Consider the following 24,154-nt stretch of genomic DNA (forward strand, 5'->3'; position numbering starts at 1 on the left):
ATTTTTTAAACCTAATATTGTAGACCCATATTTAAGTAGAATATTAAAAGAAACTTTAAAAAATAAAAGCTTATTAAAATCTTAAAGATTTCTTTCACTCATTGAGTAGTTTCTTTGTATTTAGAGAATAAAAACAGACACGAATCTGCTAAACCTCACCACTAAGCCGTGTTCCACATGCCTAAAAATGACACAATAAGAAATTTCATTTTTCTATCTTTTAAGCTTTCTAGTTGATTCAAAGCACACATGAGCTCAAAGGAAAAGCCTTCAAGTTAGTTCATGAGGGAGAGTAGTTATAGTCTAGCACACAGAAGGAGAATGTCCTTGACCTCATCTTTTGACATTATTTTTGGATTTTTTCTAAGCTGTTAACATAAATTATTCCTAAATTTGCTGCCTCATTAAGATTTAACAGAATTATCCCATCAATTTGCTACCTAACTTTTCTTCAAAGCTGAATATAGTCATTTTTCTTGCTTGTTTACACAAAGGAAAAAACTTGAAAATTTGATGATACAGCAATGAGTAAAAATTTTTAAAACATCCTAAAATAGGAGAATTTTCTATATCTACCAAGTGTTTAACATACATGATGATATCAAGTATTTTCACGACTACATTTCCCAGAAAGGAACAGAACACACAAATCATTTTTCATCTTTTCCTAAGACCAATAATTTTCACATTACAAAATGATGACATACAGTATTAAATGTAGCAAATGCCTTTTAAAACCCCTAAAGAGCATCATATTTTTCCATTAGTATAAAACAATTATCTTACCAAAAAAATTAATACACTCCTAATTTCAATCAGCTTCTGATTGTTCCCTTGCATTTTTCAGTGTTGACTCACCTTAAATTATTACCTCTCATAAGAAAGCATATAAAACCAACATATGGGCAAATCCACCTAGAACTAATAATTAAGCAATTCTAGCCAGTTAAGAAATATTTAGGATTTATTATAATGCCATTAAATTTCTCATCCTTATTTTATTTTTAAACTAATGTGTAATTGCAGGTAGTGGAGAAACACATACTTTCACATACATGCAATTAGGATATTTTTATGCAGTCATTCTAATTCACTTTCCAATTCTATTTCTTAAAAATATGAAAATCATGATTTTCCAAAACTAAAGCATTCCAAATGTCTGATAACGTGTTTAAAAATCAAAGACCCATATAAGTCTGAATACTTTTTTCTTTAAAACTAGATGCCAACAAGTAGAGGCCAAAAGTAGAGCAGCTCATTGTCAATGTGCTAGCTTCCAAAAGCTTGTTTGCAGGTCACTTAATTGGAACTTGGAATACAGTCTCCCATTGAAACAATGTTATAAATGCTGCTCCTTTTCCCAGGCCTTCCAACAAAAGCCCATAAGTAGTTTCAACAGAAAATTAACATTAGATACTTTCAAACAAACAAACAAAAAAGGTGCTCATATGAAAGATATAAAAAGTATCTCCTAGTCTTGTCCTATTCCTAGCCCTCCTCCCCATATTTGCATTAAGCTTTCTGTTACCCACAAATAAGTCTCTTGAGAGGGAAATATTAAATTCTTTGGTTTCCACGTTACTTGAAGCTTGTGTGCCCCACTATTACAAGTCACCCTACCCCCTGGAAAACAAACTGCCATTGAACCTGTATTATAAAACCAGCATTTGTAACACTGTATTTATTAAACATTCTGGTTGGAATTTGGTATGCCAGAAACACATCTTCCACCCTGAAATGACAGTATTTTGTGTGTGTGCGCCTACTCTGGCCAAACTCCCTCCTAGGTACTGGGAACGACCTGAAAAACTTCGTGAGGAAGATTAACAAGTGTCAAATTTCAAGGATGACAAATGACAAAAGGAAAGCCATGAAAGTGTTGTGGGTTTTTTTTTGGGGGGGGGGGCGGCGGGGGTGGGGGGGTTGACCTACTCAGGGTGGTCACGGGTGGGAGAGGTTTGAGCTGAAATTTTGGCATTAACAAAATCAAAAGGAGAGGAAAGAAAACTCCCAGCCAGGGAAGGCTTTCCAGAGGGCATAGGGAAACTGGCAAGCTCAAGCAAGGCCAGAGGGGCTCAAGCAGAAGGAATGAGGGCTGAGGTGGAAAAGGCCAAGCCATGTAGAACCTTCTAGAATATGGTAAAGCCTTTGTCTTCATCCTAATATCAATGGGAAAATACTGAAGTGTACAAGCATGTAGGTGATGTGTCCAGATTTGGATTTAGAAAATAATCATTATCACCTCCATTTTACAACTGAAGACACTGAAACTACAGCAATTAAGTAACCTGACCTACATCCACAGTGGAGTTTGTAATCCAGCTGGTATCCAAACAAGGTTTGTCAGGTTCCAAAGCCTGTACTCTCCTCACTTTCTACGGAACCTCCAAGAAGTTGAGAAGCAGAAACAAAGGCTACAGGGTGAAACAAAGCAGCTTGCGGGGTGAAAACTAAGGGTTGCAAACAGTTCTCTCATCCCCTCCTCTCATCTTTGCAGCCTGAATCCTGAACTAAGTAGCAGAAGAAAAGAATCTCTCCACCCTCTTTCCCCTTGGTCCCCTTCCCTGCCAGCCCTATCCCAGCACATCACCCCACCAGTCATCACTGGAGGAGGCGGGAAGCCTGCACAGGGCTGGAAGGGGCTGGGGCAGGCTCAGAGGGGCTGCAGAGCTGCTGCTCCGACCAGCAGGGCCAAGAACAGAGGTAGACAAGGAGCAAGAGAGAAGGAAGGACCTAAGCAAAGCAACTTAGAGAAGGGCTCACCCAACTTCTACACTCACAGACGCTGGAGTGAAACACAAAAAATCAAAATAAGGAACCTGGCGTCTCTTCCGATCAGAAATCATGTACCCTTGGGGACGTCCCTGGGCCTGTTTCACAGGCAGTTTCCCCAGGGCCTGGCCTCTGTCTGCTGGCTTAAATAGCACCACCTGTGGCTCCCTGCTCTCTTCTCATTCACATAGGTACACGCGATCCTAAATCTCAGAGAAAACCTGTCCAAATAACTCGCAAGTATTTTAATATATAATTTCTGATTGCATTAAACTTTGCATCAGCTAAACACTTTTTTTTTTAAGATAACAGATATAATTAAGTTTGCTAATCAGCCTATTTTTAATTTTTTATTTACTTATTTAGTTATTTTTGGCTGTGTTGGGTCTTCGTTTCTGTGCGAGGGCTTTCTGTAGTTGCGGCGAGCGGGGGCCACTCTTCATCGCGGTGCGCGGGCCTCTCACTATCGCGGCCTCTCTTGTTGCGGAGCACAGGCTCCAGACGCGCAGGCTCAGTAGTTGTGGCTCACGGGCCCAGTTGCTCCGCGGCATGTGGGATCTTCCCAGACCAGGGCTCGAACCCGTGTCCCCTGCATTGGCAGGCAGATTCTCAACCACTGCGCCACCAGGGAAGCCCCAGCTAAACACTTTTAAGGGCTATTTTATTGTTAACCCGCCACTATGTACCAGTAAAATCAAAGTCTGATTCTTTCCTGTATCAAATTCTAAAATCCTATATTGCTAGGTAATACCATTTCTCTTTTTATGTGTTTTTCTCCCCAACTAAACTGTATCTCACAGACTAGATATTTCCTAGAGTGTCCTAAAAGAATTTATTTTTTTCTTTGAGATTTATTTCTTTGATTTCAATATCATTTGCTTTGATCTTTAAAAATTCATTAGCATTGTGTAGAAACATTCTAGTTAAATAAAGGGAAAAGCAACCTGAAAATATGCCCAGTTAAGAGATCAGAGCCCACAATCAAACAGAAATTCAGATCTAGCTCTTAAGATATGTAAAATTGGGCCAAGATATAAAAACAGTCAGTCATCCAAATGAGGTGTTCTTTCCTAAGGCATTTTAATTCCTAACTCACTGCTCTAGAAGTCTTAGATACTGCAGTTTTCTCTCTCAGTCAGATATAAGGGTTTCTTAGTGTGGGCCATTTGGCTGGTCCCATTTCCTATTACTGATGCCACATTAATTTTTCAGACTTTTAATAGATTTCTACCAAGTTTGTCATGCACTATTAAGTTGGTACAACAATGAGTAATTTTTAAAGAAACTACGTTGAAATAATCATTACCATGAACTGGACTAAGCAGCAGGAAATCCCAGTTTACCTTCCCCACAGAGATTTCAGAATCTTTTTTTACCAGCTCTCTGCTTCTGAAAGATTCCTCCACTATGATGAATAAACACCTAGAAAGGACCTTGACATGCTACCTGGCAACACTTTTTCAAGTGGTTTTTGCAAAATTATCGTTTAAATATGATTGTTTAAATAGTGTTTTTTAAAATTATTGTTTACACATATTCTATATTCCCTGTGTGGCCCAGCTAAAAATGCCACCAAAGACTCCTAAAAGCTGAGAGAAAATGGGCTTATGAGCATTTAGTGTACCTTAAGTATAATTTAGAATAAACTTAGTGAAAATAATTTTTTTAAAAAATAGCACCTCTTTGTTGGTGATCGGAATGGATAGGAAATAGTTGGGTTGATCATCTTTTTGCTTTTTTTTCCTCTTCTTTATTTTATCTTTATTGTTCCATTCATTTTCTTTACTTCTCTCCAAATTTATGTGAGGTACATCAGTGACTAGAGAAAAAAAGTCAAACAACATGTCTAATGCATTTAAACAAAGATAATATAATCAGAAAAAAAACAAGCACTATACAAGTAGCAATCATTCTTAACTGTCATTTTCAAATCTAAAATAGGAATTGGCAAACTCTTCTGCAAAAGACCTCATAATAAATATTTTAGGCTTTGCAGATCATACGGTCTTGGTCAAAACTACCCAAGTCTGCTACTGACAAAACACAGATGAATGGGTACAACTGTTTTCTAATAAAAATTTATTTACAAAGCAGATAGATTTGGCCCATGGGCCATGGTTCACTAACCTCTGATCTAAAGCATAACTAACAACCATTCTCTTCCCCTTGCCACAATTTTCATGATGCTAGGAAAAATCACTTTTTCATCCATCCTGTATATGTATATTTGTAACTTTTACAACAGAACCACTTGCAGCAGTGCCATTCAAAGTTTGGTTCATGGCCAGTGTCACACTACAAACCATTTGTTCCAGAAACTGAGAGAATGCTTTATAAACTTTCAGAGCAATTAGGCAAAGTAATTTTGTTTGTCAAATTTTGGCTTCTATTTTATAGATCTTTTTCTTTAACACCTTTTTGCTAATAATTCATGTTTTATTATATTTTACAAAAGTATCAGTCAGCAACATGTAAGAAATTAAAGGAAAAAAAATGGTCCTTGACCATAGATAACTTGAGAAACACTTAGCATGCTTTTTTTTTTTTTTTTTTTTTTTATTTATTTATTTATGGCTGTGTTGGGTCTTCGTTTCTGTGCGAGGGGTTTCTCCAGTTGTGGCAAGTGGGGGCCACTCTTCATCGCGGTGCGCGGGCCTCTCACTATCGCGGCCTCTCTTGTTGCGGAGCACAGGCTCCAGATGCGCAGGCTCAGTAATTGTGGCTCACGGGCCTAGTTGCTCCGCAGCATGTGGGATCTTCCCAGACCAGGGCTCGAGCCCGTGTCCCCTGCATTGGCAGGCAGACTCTCAACCACTGCGCCACCAGGGAAGCCCTAGCATGCTTTTTAAGGTCATCTTCAAAAGACATTTCCAACATCCAACAACTCTTATTATGAAGCTATACCCCCAGAAGTAATTTCCAAATCAGCGTGAAATGCCATTGTCACTTTTACCAATTCTATCAGGGGCTTCCCTACCCGTGCAAAACTACCATTAATTTATTTTTCAGGTGTGCCTTCTTGAACAGTAGCTTACTGTTCAAAATAGAGTACCTCATAGAGACTTTGAAAAATTCAAATATAATTATATATTCTGAGGTATGATTTTGGAAAGGGGGAGAGAGGGAGGAAGCACCTTCCCTTACATTCAGTCCTATGAAGTTGGTTTCATCTTTGGGATCAACTCTAACAGACCATAGTGACCAAGAGCACAAGGCCCATGTGCATCTAACTAAACTCCTTATTTTACATACGATGAAAGAGAAGAGAAGAAAAACTTTTTAAAGCAGCTCAATGTCACAGAGTCAAGCCTGGTATCTAGACCTTTTAAAGGTCTCCTTCTAGTGTACTTTCTACTGGAGCAAACTGCTTCCCTCTCGCAGTTCTAGATAAGTAGTTACTACTACACACAAAACCAAAGAGCGGAAGGAATTGTCCTTATTCTGTTGTTCTTTGAAATATTAATAGTAAATAATTTTTAAATGAATGCTGCAAATAATACTTTAATGCTAACTTCTAAGAAAAATAGTAGAAAATGTTTAAAATTTAAAAATTAAGAGTTTGTGGGAATAGACATGCTTTCTTTCTAGGATTAACATATCTGTGAGCCCTAGAAAAAGACTTAGAAGACAGGGGTAAATTAAGAGCAAGGTGATCTGGGTAATAAGTCTGACTGTATCATTATGAGTTAAGGCAAAATTACCCAGTCTGTTTGTGCAACCATTTCTCTACTACATTTCTCAACAATATGCATAATGATTAACATGGTTAAAATGATATATCTTCACAGAGAACACATATTTGAAATATAAATTATTAGCTTCTTTTGTACACGTGAGCCTGTCAGAACTTTTAAAAAGTTCGTAGCATTCTCTGTATTACGAGCATTATCTGAATTGCTTCATAAGATGCCACTGGGTTTTATTTCCCGTGAAGCTTTTTTCATATGGAAAATCAAATCAATACACTGAGCTGCTTGTAATTTCAGATATATAAGAAACAGTCCTACCATTGATTGTAATAACATGAATTAAATGTACTAATTTTAAACAAAACCCACAAAATATGCTAATGAAGTACCACATATTTTAAATCCACTTCTAAAATACATTCCTAGCCCACCTCCATCTGTTGTTAGTAAACTGGCACTCTGGAAAAGGAAGCCATTTTTAACATAATCTGGGCTAGAATCCTGGCTCCACACACTAGCTGTGTGACCTTAGATAAGTCACATAAATTCTCTTGACCTAAGTTTCCTCCTCTATAATGTGAGGATAATAATAATAGCTACCTCATAGGAACATTTAAACACTGAGTTAGGGACTTTCCCTGGTGGTCCAGTGGTTAAGACTCTGTCCTTCCACTGCAGGGGTATCTGACAGTTATCAGCCTATGCCTTTGCGTAAAAGTAATCTACAAAAGGAAAAGGGGGAGTGGGAATGGCTGCTGGGAAGACAACCAGCAATGCAGCAGAGGCAGCACTAGATAGTGAAAGGGCACTGACCCAAAGACTAGTCTTCCAACAAGCATCTTTCCATCAATTCACTTCATTTCTTTATCTGAGAACTTAAAAATCTGGCCAATCCATGGAGAAACAGCTAATTCTAGGTTTGGGGGATAAAATGTACAAGAGAAAGCTAGAAATTCAAAGACTCCTGGGATCATGTCAGAAGGTCTCTAGAGCCAGTTTGAAAGTTCCCCCACAGGCCAAAGATGGGACAATTTGAACATCAAATGACCATAACAGTAAACTTCTACATAACTTGATTTCTTCAATGATAAACATGCACGCGTGCATGCACACCCACCCACCCGCACACACACACAAATGAAAACAACAGGAGGAGGAGATCTAGAGACGAAAAGAGACTGAAGAGATGTATCAAATATAACGCATAGACTTTGGTTCCTAAATCAAACGAGCTTTTAAAAAATTACAATACAGGGACTTCCCTGGTGGTGCAGGGGTTAAGAATCCACCTGCCAATGCAGGGGACATGGGTTCAAGCCCTGGTCTGGGAAGATCCCACATACCGTGGAGCAACTACATCCGGGCGCCACAACTACTGAGCCTGCGTGCCACAACTACTGAAGCCCGCACACCTAGAGCCCGTGCTCCACAACAAGAGAAGCCACTGCAATGAGGAGCCTGAACACCAAAATGAAGAGTAGCCCCCGCTCGCAGCAACGAAGACCTAACACAGCCAAAAATAAATAAATAAATAATTACAATACAATCAGAGAAATGTGAATATGACAGGGTATTTGATGACATTAGGAATTACCGTTATTTTTCTCATGTAGTAAGGATATTTCAAGTATGCTTACTATTATATGCTTAATAAGATTCCTCATCTTTTAAGGATATGCATTATTTACAGAAAAAATGACCTCTCTGCGATTTACTTCAAAATAATCCAGTGAAGAAGAGGTAATGAATACATGAGGCTCATTATACTATTCTACTTTTGAATATGCTTAAAAGTTTCTATAATCAAAATTTTTTTTAAAAACCCAGGGGCATGGGAGGAACAACAGCTGCATAATCTAGTAACTAGGGGTCTCTTCTGGTTCTAGTTTTCTGTGATTTGGAATAAAGGAACCAACTGTTATTACCTGTACTAACTAGGACATTTTATGGTGAAATTAAATAAAGAATGGTGTCCAAACTAATAATCCAGCTGATTTTATAACCTTTAGTTTATCTCAAAATTAACATAGTAAAAATAGAATCCTAAGCCTATAGTCTAGTTTTTCTTTTTTCAAACTGCAAGTATCAATCCACTAGTGGGTTATGAAATCACCTTAGAAGATTAAAAAAAAAGCACTTTTTAATAACTAGAATGGAATGGATTGGAATGGAAAGAAAAGGAAAGCAAAGCAAAAGGATAGAATGGTAAACAGTACACTGCTTATGATACATGTATTACTTCATGTAATTTCAGTTTTTTACATATATATGTATATTAGGTGGCAATGTAAAATCTATTTCTTACTTTGAACATAAGACATACTTTTGCTGTATTTTACTCAATATAACAGTACTAAAAGGAACAGACTTAATAAAACAGTATTTAAAAGACCACTGGAGGGCTTCCCTGGTGGCGCAGTGGTTGAGAATCTGCCTGCTAATGCAGGGGACACGGGTTCGAGCCCTGGTCTGGGAAGATCCCACATGCCGCGGAGCAACTAGGCCCGTGAGCCACAACTACTGAGCCTGCGCGTCTGGAGCCTGTGCTCCGCAACAAGAGAGGCCGCGATAGTGAGAGGCCCGCGCACCGCGATGAAGAGTGGCCCCTGCTCGCCGCAACTAGAGAAAGCCCTCGCACAGAAACGAAGACCCAACACAGGCAAAAATAAATAAATACAAATAATTTTTAAAAAAAAAAGAAGAAAAGGAATTTAAAAAAAAACAAAACAAAAAGACCACTGGAGTGTTCAGTATTTTAAGTTGTTTTATACCTTACCTGTTTAAAACTAGTGTCCTCCTGTCTGTAGCTACTCATTTTTGCCATTTCAAATGTTTCATAAGTCCATTTTGCAGATATCCAGAGAAGGAAAATCATAATCTCTGAAGGTAATAGTTATAATGTGAAATAGCTCTAATAATTCTGGTATCGTGAGAATGACACCGAGTAAAGCCCCCAATTCAGAAGGCAACCTTTTGGTAAAAATAAAGAAGTACAGGGTTTTTCTAAATTCCCTTAGCTTTCTCTTATCAATAACTATTAAACTTCCCTCTGAACTGGATTATCTACATTTTTCTTTTGTTAGGCATCACAGACAGGGTAAAGTTTAAAATTATCTGATGTGAGCTGGGCAAAAAAGGGGGAAAGAATTCTGTGAGTATTTACTGTTATAGTACAGTTTAATTTACCATTATAAGTAGTAAGTTTGTCTGCCTTTCTATTTCAGTGAGTCCTGATGATTTATGGTCAACTTGCTAGATACTTGTTTGCATATCTTCTTTGCCTTTCATTTGCAGGTTTATTTGTATGGTTTATTTGCAGGTTTATTTGTATGGTTTTCATTTGTAGGTTTATTTGTATGGCCAGAGTATAAAATCCCTCTTTTCCTTACTGAACTTCATTTTATTTCTAGCTTTTAAATCATAATCTAAGTTCTAAAATACAATTTACTATTATACTTTTTATTTAGTTCATATGAAAATACAATGAGCAAAGTATTCAAGTACTATCAAGTTTACAATAAAAACATTAAAGATCAATGACCATAGAAGCAAAATGTAGAAAGCTTTTGGCCATATGCCCTGGATCTTTCACTGGATTATTTAGAGTAACTTTATTGTTTAGCAAAAAAAAAAGTATCAGTTGTAGTAGAGCCTGTAAATGCAGCCCATAAATTTATTACACTTGTTAATTTTCATAATGATTTCAGTAGCCATTTTAATGTGCTCCAATGAATCTGGTCTTGTTGACAAAGGCTGTAACTCTCTCATCCATGAGTTGGCTTTTTTTACCTAAAGCACTACATATGTCATTTTATGTAAATTATGTAAATTAACTAATTTTCCTAAAGCCTTTTCAATTCCCTCGAAAAACTACAATGAATGAATTATGGGAGAAATTAATGTAATGAGGTAGCCCATCTGTTATTGTTGGTTGATTGTTTTCATACTTGCTGTTAGCCAAAGGGCTGAGAATGAATTCGATTTTGCTTTTATATTCTTTTCCTTTTTTCTTGTTACTTAAGCAGTCAAAATCCTTGAAGTAACCATTCTTAAAACTTCTTAAGTATACAACTTAGAATATTACCTTCTATATTTCACAGATTTACTCTGAATAATCTTTGGCAAGTTACTAAAACTTTCTAAAAAAATAATTTACCCCTCTCATTCATTGTGAGGATTAAGTAAAGAAATAATAAAGCATTTACTGATGTGCTAGAAGCACTCAATGATATTATTATAAAATACTGCTCTCAAAGGGAAAATTTTTTAATATTTAATTCAACAAATATATTTGGGCAAAAAATTTTGGTAAGATTAAATTAATAAAAATTTATGGAGGCAAGTTCGTGCCACACACTGCTGTAAGGACAACATTAACAAATTGAATCTTCCCAACAACCTTATGAGATAACTACCATTATTAAACCAGTTTTAGAGATAATGAAAGTAAGCCCAGACACTTGTTCAAAGTGCACAATAGGAAAGTGTAGGAGCAAATTTTGTCCCTTGACAGTCTGACTCCACAGCCCTCACTTTTAACCACCTAACTTTAACACTATTAGTGATATCTTAGTGGATAGTATCAAAAAAAATGAGTTTCTCCAGTTCTCTGCTTACTGAATCGATGAAGCTTACATCTCTAAAAGCAAGTTTCTAACCACAACTAAAAATTTTAATCATATTTTTTCATGAAAAGAATCAAAAGCATTCAGGGACTTCCCTGGTGACACAGTGGTTAAGAACCGCCTGCCAATGCAGGGGACATGGGTTCGAGCCCTCGTCCGGGAAGATCCCACATGCCGCAGAGCAACTAAGCCTGTGTGCCACAACTACTGAGCCCGTGCTCTAGAGCCCACGAGCCACAACTACTGAGTCCGAGTGCCACAACTACTGAAGCCCACACGCCTAGAACCCGTGCTCCGCAACAAGAGAAGCCACTGCAATGAGAAGCCCGTGCACCACAACCAAGAGTAGCTCCCGCTCGCCGCAACTAGAGAAAGCCCGTGCGCAGCAACGAAGACCCAATGCAGCCAAAAATGAATAAATAAAAATAAATTTACTAAAAAAAAAAAAAAAAAGAATCAAGAGCATTTATAAAATTTGAAGATTAGAAAAAGGAAAAATGAAATTGCTCAGAAACCTCCCGTCTTAACAGAACCACTGTGAATTTTGGTGACAAATCACCTAAAGTATTTACACAATTGTAAACAAACAGCACATACATTTTCCCCCTACTTTTTCACTTTGCATTTTATATAGGAAATGTTCACTATTACACAGTTTTCAGAAATATTTTCATGATATATAATTCCATACTATGTAGTCTAAAGGCACTAGTATAGCTTATTCAACCACGCTCTAATGGACATTTGGGTTTTCCCCAATATTTTTACTACTTAAAAACACTGTGACACACATATTTATAAATAAAACTTCTTCCCACAAGACTATGTCCTTATAGTAGGAATTCCATGAGTGACTCTACCCCATGTATGAACATTGCTCAAGATCCCAACAAACTCCATTCTAAAAGGACTATAACAGTACATTGTCAGAAGCCATGTAGATAAAACATTAAAATCACTGAGTATTATTTTTAAGAGATATTGCCAATCTGATAAGTTACAATTGTATTTTGACATGCATCCTTTGATTCTTATGAAGTTGAATAATTTTCCATATATTTGTTTACTGAGTTTTACCTTTTACACCCTTTGCCAGATACCAATTATTTTTTATTATTTGGGACAAATATTTGCCTTAAGTCCTTTCACAATAAAATTTGATATATGCATTACAGGCTTCCCCAATAAATTACAGAAAGGTACAGGATATAATTTACCCATTTTTAAAAATTGACTCAGGACAATCACTTACTGTATCAAGTACTGAGATTCAATCTTTATTTGATACACATTTTTCTGTTACAAAATTTTTTTCCAGGTAAAGGGAGGTTTCAATTGATACTTTAAAATACTTAAGATTCAAAGTATTTTTTAATATACTACTTAATAGTATTAGCTAATGAATAAGTAATAAAATGATAATTTCCCGTATCTCTAAAATCTTCAATAATTATAAGGTTAGACCTAGAATTCTGTGAGATAAAATAAGGATTACAGTAATTTCAATGAGGAGAACGGAATGCCACATTTAGGAAAGACATGCAACTAAAAAAAAAAAAAAAATCACTGAACTACTCTGTTTTGAACCTTGATTTAAGTGTGGCTTCATAGTTAAGGGCTGTGATTATCTTAAGAGAGTAGACTCAATTAAACTAAAGCTCTCCACAAATTTTTACACTCTGTGGGAAGCACACTAAGTTATTCCTATCAGCAGTAGAATGAAAGACTCTCCATTGCACGCTCCCACTCAACTTTCAGAGGCAGGATTCACAGCAACCTCAAACCTCTGGATGGTTTACTGGGTTTCTAACCAATTGACCAATGACCCTTCCCCTTGTAAAGAGAACAGACCCATCCAGGTCCAGGTCAACAACTCACTAATGCTGGATTCTCTCCCAGAAAACATTCAACCTATAGGGCCAAAGGTGTGGCTCAGGTTGTACTGCTTCCTCAACATTTCTGAAAGATTTTCTTTTTACATACATTTATATATTTTATTTCATATATATATTTATTTATTTTACTTACCTTTATTTATATTTTTATGTATTTATTTATATTCCAATACATATCATTTTGGCCAGTAAACATCTGTTAGATGAATGGGTACTGCTGAATTAGCAGTAGGTCCAGAATAACTGAGGTGGTTATAAACCATGGAATGTTGTGGCCCATTATTTTCTGAAGTAGCTTATAAACTACAGAATGATCTGGCCGCAAATTCTGTGAGACATGCCTTAATCTTATCTGTGATAGTTTTATCAATAGACTACCAACAGACAATTATTAATGAGCAACCCAAACTCAAAAACATGACAAGTACTTAAGGTGAAGTAATTATTAAGAAAAAAATATATGTATCACTAAATTTACTATTCACTGCTTCTAAACACATATTTATTTAATAAAGTACTTACTTCCACAATCATCTATAATATCGATAGTAGCAAATGGCAAATCTACCAGAGAATCCACTGTGTTGGCTTCAAATTCTTCTGACATTTCCCTTTTTCTTGACACATTTTCACACTCATTGGAATTTGTTCCTCCTTTAACATCACAAAAAGAAAAGTATATTATTTTATTTATTTTAACTCATATCCTAAGCTAAAATAACTCAACTAACTGAACTCAATATAAATTAACATCTGTTAAGAAATGCTAAAACTGGTATTCAAATATATTGTACAGCTATTTATATAAATATTTATACCATATTCTACATTTTTATAAATGCATTTTTATGTTAAACAGCTTTAATAATTTTCTGAAGCACAGTACTCAACTCAGGGTTAAATGAAGTTGAATTAATCAACAAGCCGCAAGATCCTTTATAGCTGCATTTTCTTAATTCTAAAACTACAGTTTTTCACATACCTTTTGAAAACAAGCCAACAAGGTTTTGGCAGTCTTTTTCATGTTTATTTTTTAACAATATCACTTATCTGTTCTCATCTGTACAAGCTCTGACTTTTACTTTTTTCTTCATAAAGACTTTTAAATTTTTTTCTCTCCATTATTATATTAACATTGGAAATTCAAACATTAAAAATACATAGCTCTAAAAACGCTTTTCTAGAAATTTAATGTTTAAAAAGCAAAAAGATCTTACAGTTTCCCGACAGCTCTCCCATGTATACATATTAATATTACAGCCACAATTCACATTTGGTCCTTGTTTTGTTTTGCTTTGTTTTGTTTTTATGGGTGGAACAATCATATGCGTTGGGAGGAGGTTAAGGGAAAGAGGGTGTCTGTTCAAATTGATAGAGTCAATTGCTAAATTTATCAGTAGGTGGTCTCCCCAGTACTATTATTCTCCATGCTTTTATTGACAGACACAAATGTTCTTTGAACTAGAATTGAACAAAATCCTGGAATACATATATAATTTCTGCTCTATATATTGAGTAAAGATTAATTTACCACTAACAGTACTAAAGAAGTCATTTATTTCATTCTGCTGTAATCCTCTATTTTCATATATCAGACCTTAAAAAAACACACTCCATTGAATATGGCTTCAATATACAAGATAATAAATATTCTGATAGGTCATAGTTAACATAAACCAAAAACAACTGAATTTTTATTGCAATTTGGGTAATCTCTAATATTACTTACACACACACCTATTTTCTAGATAAAAGCAAAAAATGACAATAAAACCTTTTTGTTCTTGGTTTTTGTATATCAGCTAATCATGTTCAATACCAAAACCAAAAAAATTAATAGTATACTCTTAATAATGCTATTTATTTATATTACAGTTCAAACCTTATTGAGTATGAGTGCCTGGAACGCAGGTGTTCAACAAATGTTAGTTTACTCTGAATCTAATCAAACTCACAGCTATTTAAAACATGTGAGAACAAGTAAATGTTTCCTTTCTATGTTTACACTTGCATTGAAAAATACAAATGCAGCTTATATTTAAACAAAAGTTTCAATAGATCAACATATATCTTTATATTTTGGGGCACATGCAGCTATGCAGAAAATATCATCACTGACCATGTAGCTTACACTTAAAAGCTAGCAACAAAGAGTATTTGTGCAGTTACAAGTGCACAAAGCTGAATGAAAATCTGAACAAAATGAAATAAACCCAACTTTCCTTTTTTTCTATTTTACTCTTAATCTAAGAACTTAGTAATAGATTCTAAGGATCTAATGTACAGCATGGTGACTAGAGTTAATAATACTGCATTGTATACTTGAAATTTGCTAAGAGAGTAGATCTTAAGCATTTTCACCAAAAAAAAAAGTGAAGGGTGGATGTGTTAATTAACTTGATTGTGGCAATCATCTCACAATGTGTACTTATATCAAATCATCACGCTGTACACTTTAAATATATACAGTCTTATTTGCCAATTGTACCTCAATAAAGCTGGGGAGGGGAGAAATTAGTGATATTAAATTGGCCCATTTAACAGTGACATCTCAATACTAGCTCCAAAGTGCCACTTGGAAATATACTGGATTCTTGGCAATATGTGGAATGGGGAAGGAAGGCTGAATTCTATGCTCACATTTTGAAGGCAAGATGAAGAATTAAATAACATGATGAATTAAATTTAGTCATTTTTTAAATGAAAAATGTTCTTGAAACAATTTAATGTATACTTTATCTTAACCAATTAATCAACAACAATTAGAGAACAAGTGCTATGTTGATCACTCTGGCTATACCAAAAGGACAATCGAGCAGTGACAATGGTGATAATAGTGGTGTTTGGGTAACATGCAAGGCAAGCTGGCTACTATAAAAGAAAGGGTTTGGGACTAGAAATCAGGAGACAGGGACTTCCCTGGTGGTCTACTGGTTAAGACTCCTTGCCCCCAATGCAGGGGGCCCAGGTTCAATCCCGTATGCCACAACTATAGATCCCGTGTGCTGCAACTAAAGATCCCGGATGCCTCAACTAAAGATCCCGCACGCGGCAACGAAGATCTCCCGTGCCGCAACTAAGACCCAGCACAACCAAATAAATAAATAAATATTTTTTAAAAAAATCAGGAGACAGATATTCTAGTATCGGACCTGCCACTCACTTGTGATCCTGGGCAAGTCGTGTGAATTCTCTAGGTCCTAGTAGTTATCTCATCTGTTAGATGACAATGTTGTCCTAGTTGAAAAATTCTAAAGCTTGGTCGTACATTAGAATCACCTGAAGAGCTTTTTTTAAATGATCAACATCTGGGTCTCACCCCAGGCCACCTAAATCAGAATCTCTGGAAACGAGGCAGCCTCTTGTACTTTTTTAAAGCCTCGCAGGGTGACTCTAACGTGCAATGAAGTTTGAAAACCACTGCTCCCCTTTCCCTTATTCCATACGTTGATTCTATGTCAGACTAAGAGATTATGTTAACAGTTGAGAACAATCAACATAAAAGTAAAAACTCTGACTGATCGTCTACTGGCAGGGAAAACTTTCCTAAGGACCAGCTCAGGGCTGAGTGAGGTAATCCAGTCTCCTTCCACGTACAATCACAGCATGAATACATCATGTTATAGGTGTCCACTTACATGTCTTCTCCATTAGACTCTAAGCTCAAGTGACCAGATAATTTACGGCCCAAACCAGGGCTCCTTTGAAAAGTGAAAGGGGGAACTTTTCAAATTACACTCCTATCTGTCTGTATGGTTGCCCTACTCTAAGTTCCTTAAGTGCTATGTCTTTTCCTCCTTTGATTCCTCAATGCCTAGCACAGTGTCCAACTCACAGGAGGTGCTCAATACACTTGTACTGAACAACAAAGGTAAGTACCCATTTGGGAGTGGTTAATAAATTACTCAAGCTCCATGGCCACACAGCTATCTCAGTGCTCCTAAAAATAATTCCTGGTGTTTAATGGCATCCTTAGCACAGCACAGATTCATTTTCACAGGGTAAATGATATTCTGACATAAAAATAAAAATTGAAGTATAATATGACTTGCTCAACATCATTCCCCATCTTGTTAAATAAAGTACATGTAAACTCTTGAAACTTGGGATTAACATACACACACTACTATATATAAAATAGATAACCAACAAGGACCTACTGTATAGCACAAGGAACTCTACTCAATATTCTGTAATAACCTATAAGGGTGAAGAATCTGAAAAAGAATGAATATATGTATATGTATAACTGAATCATTTTGCTGCACACCTGAAACTAACACAACATTGTAAATCAACTATATGCCAATAAAATCTTTTTTAAAAGATTTTTTTTTAATTTTTTAAATAAATAAATTAACTCTTGAGTGCAATGATATGTCAAAATTAACAAGCGTCTAGAATTTGAAATACAAACTTTGTTCTATTAAATTACAGAATAGTTGAAAACCTTTTTGTAGATATGAATTATTAACTCAGAAAAAAGAGAATACCACTTTCAAGTAACTCTTGAAAGAACTGCTGGCCATTCTATAGAACAATGTTTCTGAGCAGGGCTCATATCTGGAAGCCTTCCTCCAGTTCTCTAAGCTCTAGTGTTTGGGCAAAGGCTGGCAGACCTGAATTAAACACAGCCATCATAACTACACTTTCTTTTACAGAAGTGCAAGTATTTTGCTTTGGGAAAACTGCCTTAAAATAACCAACATTTAAATAAAGCATTTAAACTATAAATTCACCATTTTAAGTACTTAAAATCTGGTCTAACTACAGTTAAAATAAAATTCTATGTTTTGTACAAATCCAAATATAAGTAACACTGCTAAGTGCATTAATACTATAAAGACAGGTGAAACTGGTTTACTACTACTAGTAGTAACAACAACAGCTAACATTTGAGCACGTTTCTATGCCAGGCACAGCTGGAAGCACTTTACAGACAGTAACTCATTTAACCATGCTATCAGGGAGTACTCTTATTATACTCATTTTACACCCTAGCTGATTAAGTAACCTGCCTCAGGTTACAGCTAGTAGGTCTTGGGGCTAGAATTTGAATCCAGTTACTCAACGGCCAAAACCCACCCTATCCAGCAACAGGCACTGCTGGGAAGTTCACATATGCAGTTTATAGCACTGTAAACTGAGGCAATCCTTTTAGAAAGCAATCAGGAGCCATGAAAATTTTCTTCTTACCCCAACAGATACCAGATAGATATCTGCGAGTCTATCATACTTGCTAAAATAGATTCACCTCAGCTCTGTTTAAACAAAAAAGAAAAAGTTTAACAACTTAAATGCCTAATAATAGGGAAATGGTTAAACAAAGGATACTCACTATAATGACAACTAAGAATAATGGCTAGGAAGACTACAACAGCTGAAAAAAGTTCGTAACAAATACAGGATTCCCTGCTATCTGAAAGCAGAGGCTTCCTATGAAAACTTTTGTAAGACGAAATGATGTCAAGTGAAGAAGCAGTTCTCTTTGGTTGAAAAATCCTTTTAGGATTTCTTTTGATTAGTGAAAACAGGTGCTAATGCAGGTCTTTCGTAAATGTAAAAGCAAAGTGACATAATGTGAACTTTTGAAAAGCAGGGTATACCTGTACTGACCTTTTGAAAAGTAGATATAAGACTACTTACGTGGGCTTCCCTGGTGGCGCAGTGGTTGAGAATCTGCCTGCCAATGCATGGGACACGGGATCGAGCCCTGGTCTGGGAAGATCCCACATGCCGCGGAGCAACTAGGCCCGTGAGCCACAACTACTGAGCCTGCGCGTCTGGAGCCTGTGCTCCGCAACAAGAGAGGCCGCGATAGTGAGAGGCCCGCGCACCGCGATGAAGAGTGGCCCCCGCTTGCGGCAACCAGAGAAAGCCCATGCACAGAAACGAAGACCCAACACAGCCAAAAATAAATAAATAAAATAAAGAATTATTAAAAAAAAAAAAGACTACTTATGCACTTGTGTTATGTTTACAATTATACAGGAAAAGGCTGACATAGCTGCACTCAATATATTTCTGCTATTCAAATGTTTTAAACAGAATTAATATTACTTTTATAAGAAAACAATGCACACATTTAAAATATAAAACCATACATGAAGTATACACTAATATTCAAATATATGTGCACTTCAGCAAATGCCTTCATCAAAGACAGACCAATAGAAGAAAAAAAGGATAGTCTGCCCTTTGTCACACAAAATGTAAGTTTCCTATGTGGATAACCAAGTACAACTTTACTGAGCAAAATTCTCTTTTATTCACTCTACTAGGTATATAGTAGGTATATTCCCCAAGAACCAGTAGAAAGGGTCAATCCCATCATCCATGTCAGTCCTGGCCTGGCTACTAAAATCAGAAACATCTTACAGCTGGAGAAATGTTGAGAGCTGTCAACAACTCACCTGACCTCCATGCTTTGGTTTCCACAACATTAATAAAGAAACTAAAGTATAACCCAAATTACTAGAGAGTAATGGACAAAATAAGTTAATAATATCTGAAAAGGAATATAAGAAGACAGTAAACTCCACAAACATCTTAAAAGTACGCCATCAGCATCCTCAGTTGCAAGGCCAGACACTAAAGGAGCTGGGGTGTGAATCCTTTCTCTTTGACACTGACAATCCCCTACAGGTCCCCCTTTATAAATGCATCTCAAAAACTCCCGCCCTCAGCATCCACCTACAAGGTCTTCATCATTTCATTCCCTCAACAACTGTAAACATATTTACACTAGTTAACGGCTATTGCATAACATTTTAACATTTTCATGCTTTTTGTATCTTTTTATGCGTTTATACTACAAAAATCTCACTCTAATTGGCTTGTTGGTCCCTTTCACCAAAAGTCCAACCCCTAACTCGCTCTACCCACAAAGTTCAGTCCACAGCAAATGCCGACCTAAACTGGAAATCAATTCTGGGCCCTATTGCAGATCTGGCGCCAGTTTAAAGAGGTCATTTCCACACCTAGAATAAAATCCTGGAAGGAAACCCCAAGTGTAGTGGTTCAGGTCTTTGACTGTGATAAAGTATAAAAACTGAGCTTTTTCTAGGTTTGCCGACCACACAATAATACCGTCGGAGGGTGTGTGAAGGCATGAACTTTCTAAAAGGTCATAAGATCTTCGGGAAAGAAAAGTGAAACTTAGCGTGGGTTCACACCCCCGGCCTCCGGTCGCACCAACAGTGCGTGCACTAACGAAAACGCTTGCTTACAAGCAGCACTGATCACACCCCGGTTGCACTGGGCTCTTCGCGGCTAGAGTCCCTCGCTGAGCGGGGAGAGGAGCCCCCGAGCTGAGCAGGCGTGGGGTCGCGCTCCAAGCGCTGGGGGCGCAGTGGGGCGGCGAGGTTGGGCCCTCCCCGAGGCCGAGCGCCGAGCGGCGCCCACGCCCCCGGGCTCCGGTCACCCCACCCGGCCCGCTCGGCTGCCCGGGCTCACCGGCTCCGGTGCGCTCCATAGTGCTGGCGTGGGCCGGCGGCGGGTCTCTGCAGGCGGCGGCTTGGCGCTGCGACCTGGGGCTAGCCGGGAGGGGGGTGCGGAGGCGGAGGCCGGGGCAGGGCCGGGGATCGGCGGGCGGGGCGCGGAGGCGGGGCGGGCGGCGGGGGCCGGGACGGGCGGCGGGGGCTCGGGCCGCGGCGACCAGGCCTGCGGAGGCGCCGAGCCCCCAGAGCCGCAGTTCCCGCAGAAGATGCATGCCCATGCCGGGAGTCCGGAACGAGCGGAAGGGGCCGACCCGATGCGGCCGCGGTACCGGATTCCGGCGAGCGACGCGGGCCCGGCGCGGGGAGGGCGGGTGGCTCCTCTCTGCGCTGCGACGCTCCGCCCCCTCCCCCGCCCCCGCTCCCGGCCGAGGCCCCCTGCAGCCTTTGGCGGCTCTCAGCTATCTCCAGTGGCGCGGCCTTCACCATCCACCAAGTTTGGAGGAGTGAGGTTGGACCCGGGCTGAAAGCGTTCCCCGATCCGGGGTCTCTTGAGGATTCATGTGTTTAGTTTTAAAAAGGGCTTTCAAAACACAGAGTTGTGATTAAAAAATATTTGGGAAGAGTGAGATGTATAGGAAGGAGACCTTGTCCATCTGTATAATTCGATAATTTACTTTGCTTTAAAGAAAAAAATAACCCAAATTGTGGCGATATCTCAAAGTTTTAACAATGGTTTCACGCCTAGAAATTAAATGGAAAGCAGCTACTGGTGTTTGTAGGGTAAAGCACTAATATGAGTAAAATGGGAGAAAAAACAATTTAGTTAATTAACAAAAAAAAAACTTTTGAGTTTGGATCAGAATTGTACTGTAGTTTTCTTTTAAGTGCAAAGAAACCATGCAGTAAGAAAACGAGGTACATCGCTCAACAAATTAATGTACCCTATTTTGCAAATGATAACACTTATCTTAAATACATCCTAGAATGGAGATGGAAGCAAGGACCTCACTCAGCCACAATAGTTGACGTCAAAACCATACACAAGAAGTCATAAAGCTTGTTACCCTAAAATAATTCTAGCAAGTTGGGTATCTGGTTTGCACACCCATAGCAATTATGGGCTGATTGGAGAGGGACAACAGATTCCTCTAAAATCTACTCCGTCCTGAGGGTGTGCAGGTGAATCAGACAAGTCTTTTCCTTAAGGAGCCGGTCACCTAATAGCAGAGAAAGAAACATGAGTAAATTGCAATAGGTAATACTCTAAAAGAAATAAAAGGAATCCACAGTCAACATTGAAGGGGATCGAAATATGCCACTTTAGCATTAAGATAATTTTTGGAGGCAACTGAGAAACGGCAGATACTGAAGAACTCTCTGCCCTCCCCTTTCTACCTAATAGAGGGGCATCAGTTTTACTTTGTGAAGGTGACGTAAATTTCCACTTGTAAAGGCAGTGAAGGCACAGGGTCCCTAACCACTGGACCGCTAGGGAATTCCCGTGAAGGCACAGACTCTTTTAAAAGTGTTTGTTTTCCCAAGTGCATAGAGGTTGTTCAATGAACAGTTGTTGAATGAATGAATAAAAGTTTTATAACCATCAGACCTGTACTGGTATTTGTTAAAGAAAGAAAGCAACACACCCAAATAAATTTCAAAAAAAGAAACAATGTCATGGGTAATCTTAATGTCCTAAAGCTTCACCAGCTTGAGGCTAAAAATCAGTTGATAGTAACACTAATACCTGAATCTGGATAGCTAAATTAACCTATTTGCTCAAGCCAGAACTCCAGCTCCTAGTGAAATCCCTCCAAAATACATCTAGGGTTCTATACTGCGCCTGACATCACTAATGAACCTTCCAGGCTGCCACCATGCCCAGTCCTTGTCTCACTGGTCCAGTTTCCTTTCCAGAAAGTCCTCTGTCCACACCAGACATCAGCTGATTGGTGGTTCACTTGGTCATGATGGATCCTCTCAGTCCTCAGGGTGACAACCTCTTGCAAATGAATAGAACAATTCCTCCACCACATGTTACACTGCTTAGTGGACAGGGCACTAACTGGCATCACTGACTGATGCCAGGAAAATTATTTGGACCTCTGAGAGATATAGAGTTCATTGAGATAGCATGTTCCTTTTGTTACAAACGAAACAACAGGCCCAAAATGGAGTCGCTTATGCTAAGCCCCATGTCACCAGAGACTTATAGTTTCTATTCTCCCAGAAATGGAATCTTAAACCAGTCAATTAGGAATCGTCTGATCAGCACTAGTTAGGTAATCTGCCTGATAGACCCCTGCCATCCCCTAAAGGAAAGTAACCTTGCAATAACGAACCCTATTTTTGCCTAGTATAACTTCCTTGTTCCCACTCCCTTCTGCCTATAAAAATCTTTCATTTTGTACCTCTCCTTGGAACTCCTTTCTATCTGCTAGATTGGATGTTGCCAGTTTTGAATTGATTTTTTTGCTCAAAAAAACTCTTCAAATTTGTAATATGCCTCTGTTTATCTTTAAACAGTTCACACATACAGCCCTTTTTCTCCTCAGATGACAGTGTACACTGCCAGGATAACTGGATTGGAAGGGTTCCAGTTCAAGCTACAACACTTTTCCTGTTCCTCCACCCACCTCTGACCTCCGACCTCCAGGGCCTGATGCTGAATTGGCATATTTGTTCTGCCAGGCTCCTTCTGTGTGGTGAGTTCTCTCTTTGGTTCCCTCATTCTCTTTTGTGATATGGTCCTGTCCCCATAACCAAAACAGTTGTTGTTTTCATTCTGGTCCTAGGAGTTTCTTTGGTCCTCCCCATCAACTACAGCTGTAAGTGTTCATCAAGGAATGAAATGGAGCAGGACCCTGTGGGGCCCTCCCTGGTACAAATCCTTTCCGTGTCTCCCGTTTCCTGTTTGTAGGAAATAGGCTTCATTCAGCCTCCTTGACCCTCCCTGAGTTCCAAAGGCAGATTCAAACAGCTGCTAGTCAGGGAAGAGAGGGAATTCAGAAAAAAGGGAGGAACAGTCAAGAAACCATCATGCAGCCTTGGGGCAGGGTCCTGGTTCCTCTCAAGAAATATACATAACAGGATCTTTGAGTTCTTCTGCAGAAGATTCCCCCGGTGGAGGATGGTAATTTCAGACTGAGGGCAAGATTCCTGGAGCACTGCCTTGTTACCTCACCACCAACCAATGAGAAGAAAGTCACACACCCTGCAGCCCTCACCCCAAATTTTGCCTATAAAAATTTCTCCTGAAAAACAAACCATCAGGGGCTTCAGGGTTTTTTGAGCACGAGCCACCATCCTCCTTGCTTGGCCCGGCAATAAACCTTTCTCTGCTCCAAACTCTGACATTTTGGTTTGTTTGGCCTCATTGTACATCAGGCACAGGAATTTGCATTCAGTAACAGGAGGATGAAGTCATGCAGTTCTACAGGACATGGTCAAATACCAGTAGAAAGTCAACTGAGACCTTTGGTGACCCAAGGTGACTCAGGATGACATTTCATTTTGTTGGAAGAGGGATATGTGTTTAACAATAAAATGTGCATGCTTTTCAATTAATGTTTGAGTATAGTATTTAAGAAACCATTTTTATTACATTAAAAAATAATAATAAAGGGGCAAAGGGAGGCCATGTTTATTACATTTAAAAAAAAAAAAGAAATCACTACACCTATTTCATAATAGATTTATTTCAGTAGCCAGACACAGTTAAAGAGCCTGATAATATT

General features: G+C 38.3%; 1 protein-coding gene across 3 annotated transcripts in view; it reads right to left on the reverse strand.

Annotated features, from left to right (window-relative positions):
- The window catches only part of AKAP7 (A-kinase anchoring protein 7), a 141,315-nt gene extending 120,728 nt beyond the window's left edge, over window positions 1–20,587 (reverse strand). Inside the window, exons 1-3 of one of the 3 annotated variants that reach the window (XM_007190859.2) lie at window positions 20,437–20,582; window positions 13,504–13,635; window positions 4,452–4,591 (exon numbers count right to left, since the gene is read on the reverse strand). In XM_007190859.2, the coding sequence (XP_007190921.2) occupies window positions 4,452–4,591; window positions 13,504–13,635; window positions 20,437–20,455 (291 nt within the window). In that variant the 5' untranslated portion in view covers window positions 20,456–20,582. Of the gene's footprint in view, window positions 1–4,451; window positions 4,592–13,503; window positions 13,636–20,436 lie in introns of all 3 variants that reach the window. The other 2 variants (XM_007190860.2, XM_057528276.1) reach the window with 2 other exon arrangements.
- Between the last annotated feature and the right edge of the window lie 3,567 nt (window positions 20,588–24,154).

The sequence above is a fragment of the Balaenoptera acutorostrata genome, chromosome 14 (genome assembly GCF_949987535.1).
Source record: "Balaenoptera acutorostrata chromosome 14, mBalAcu1.1, whole genome shotgun sequence".
NCBI lineage: Eukaryota > Metazoa > Chordata > Mammalia > Artiodactyla > Balaenopteridae > Balaenoptera > Balaenoptera acutorostrata.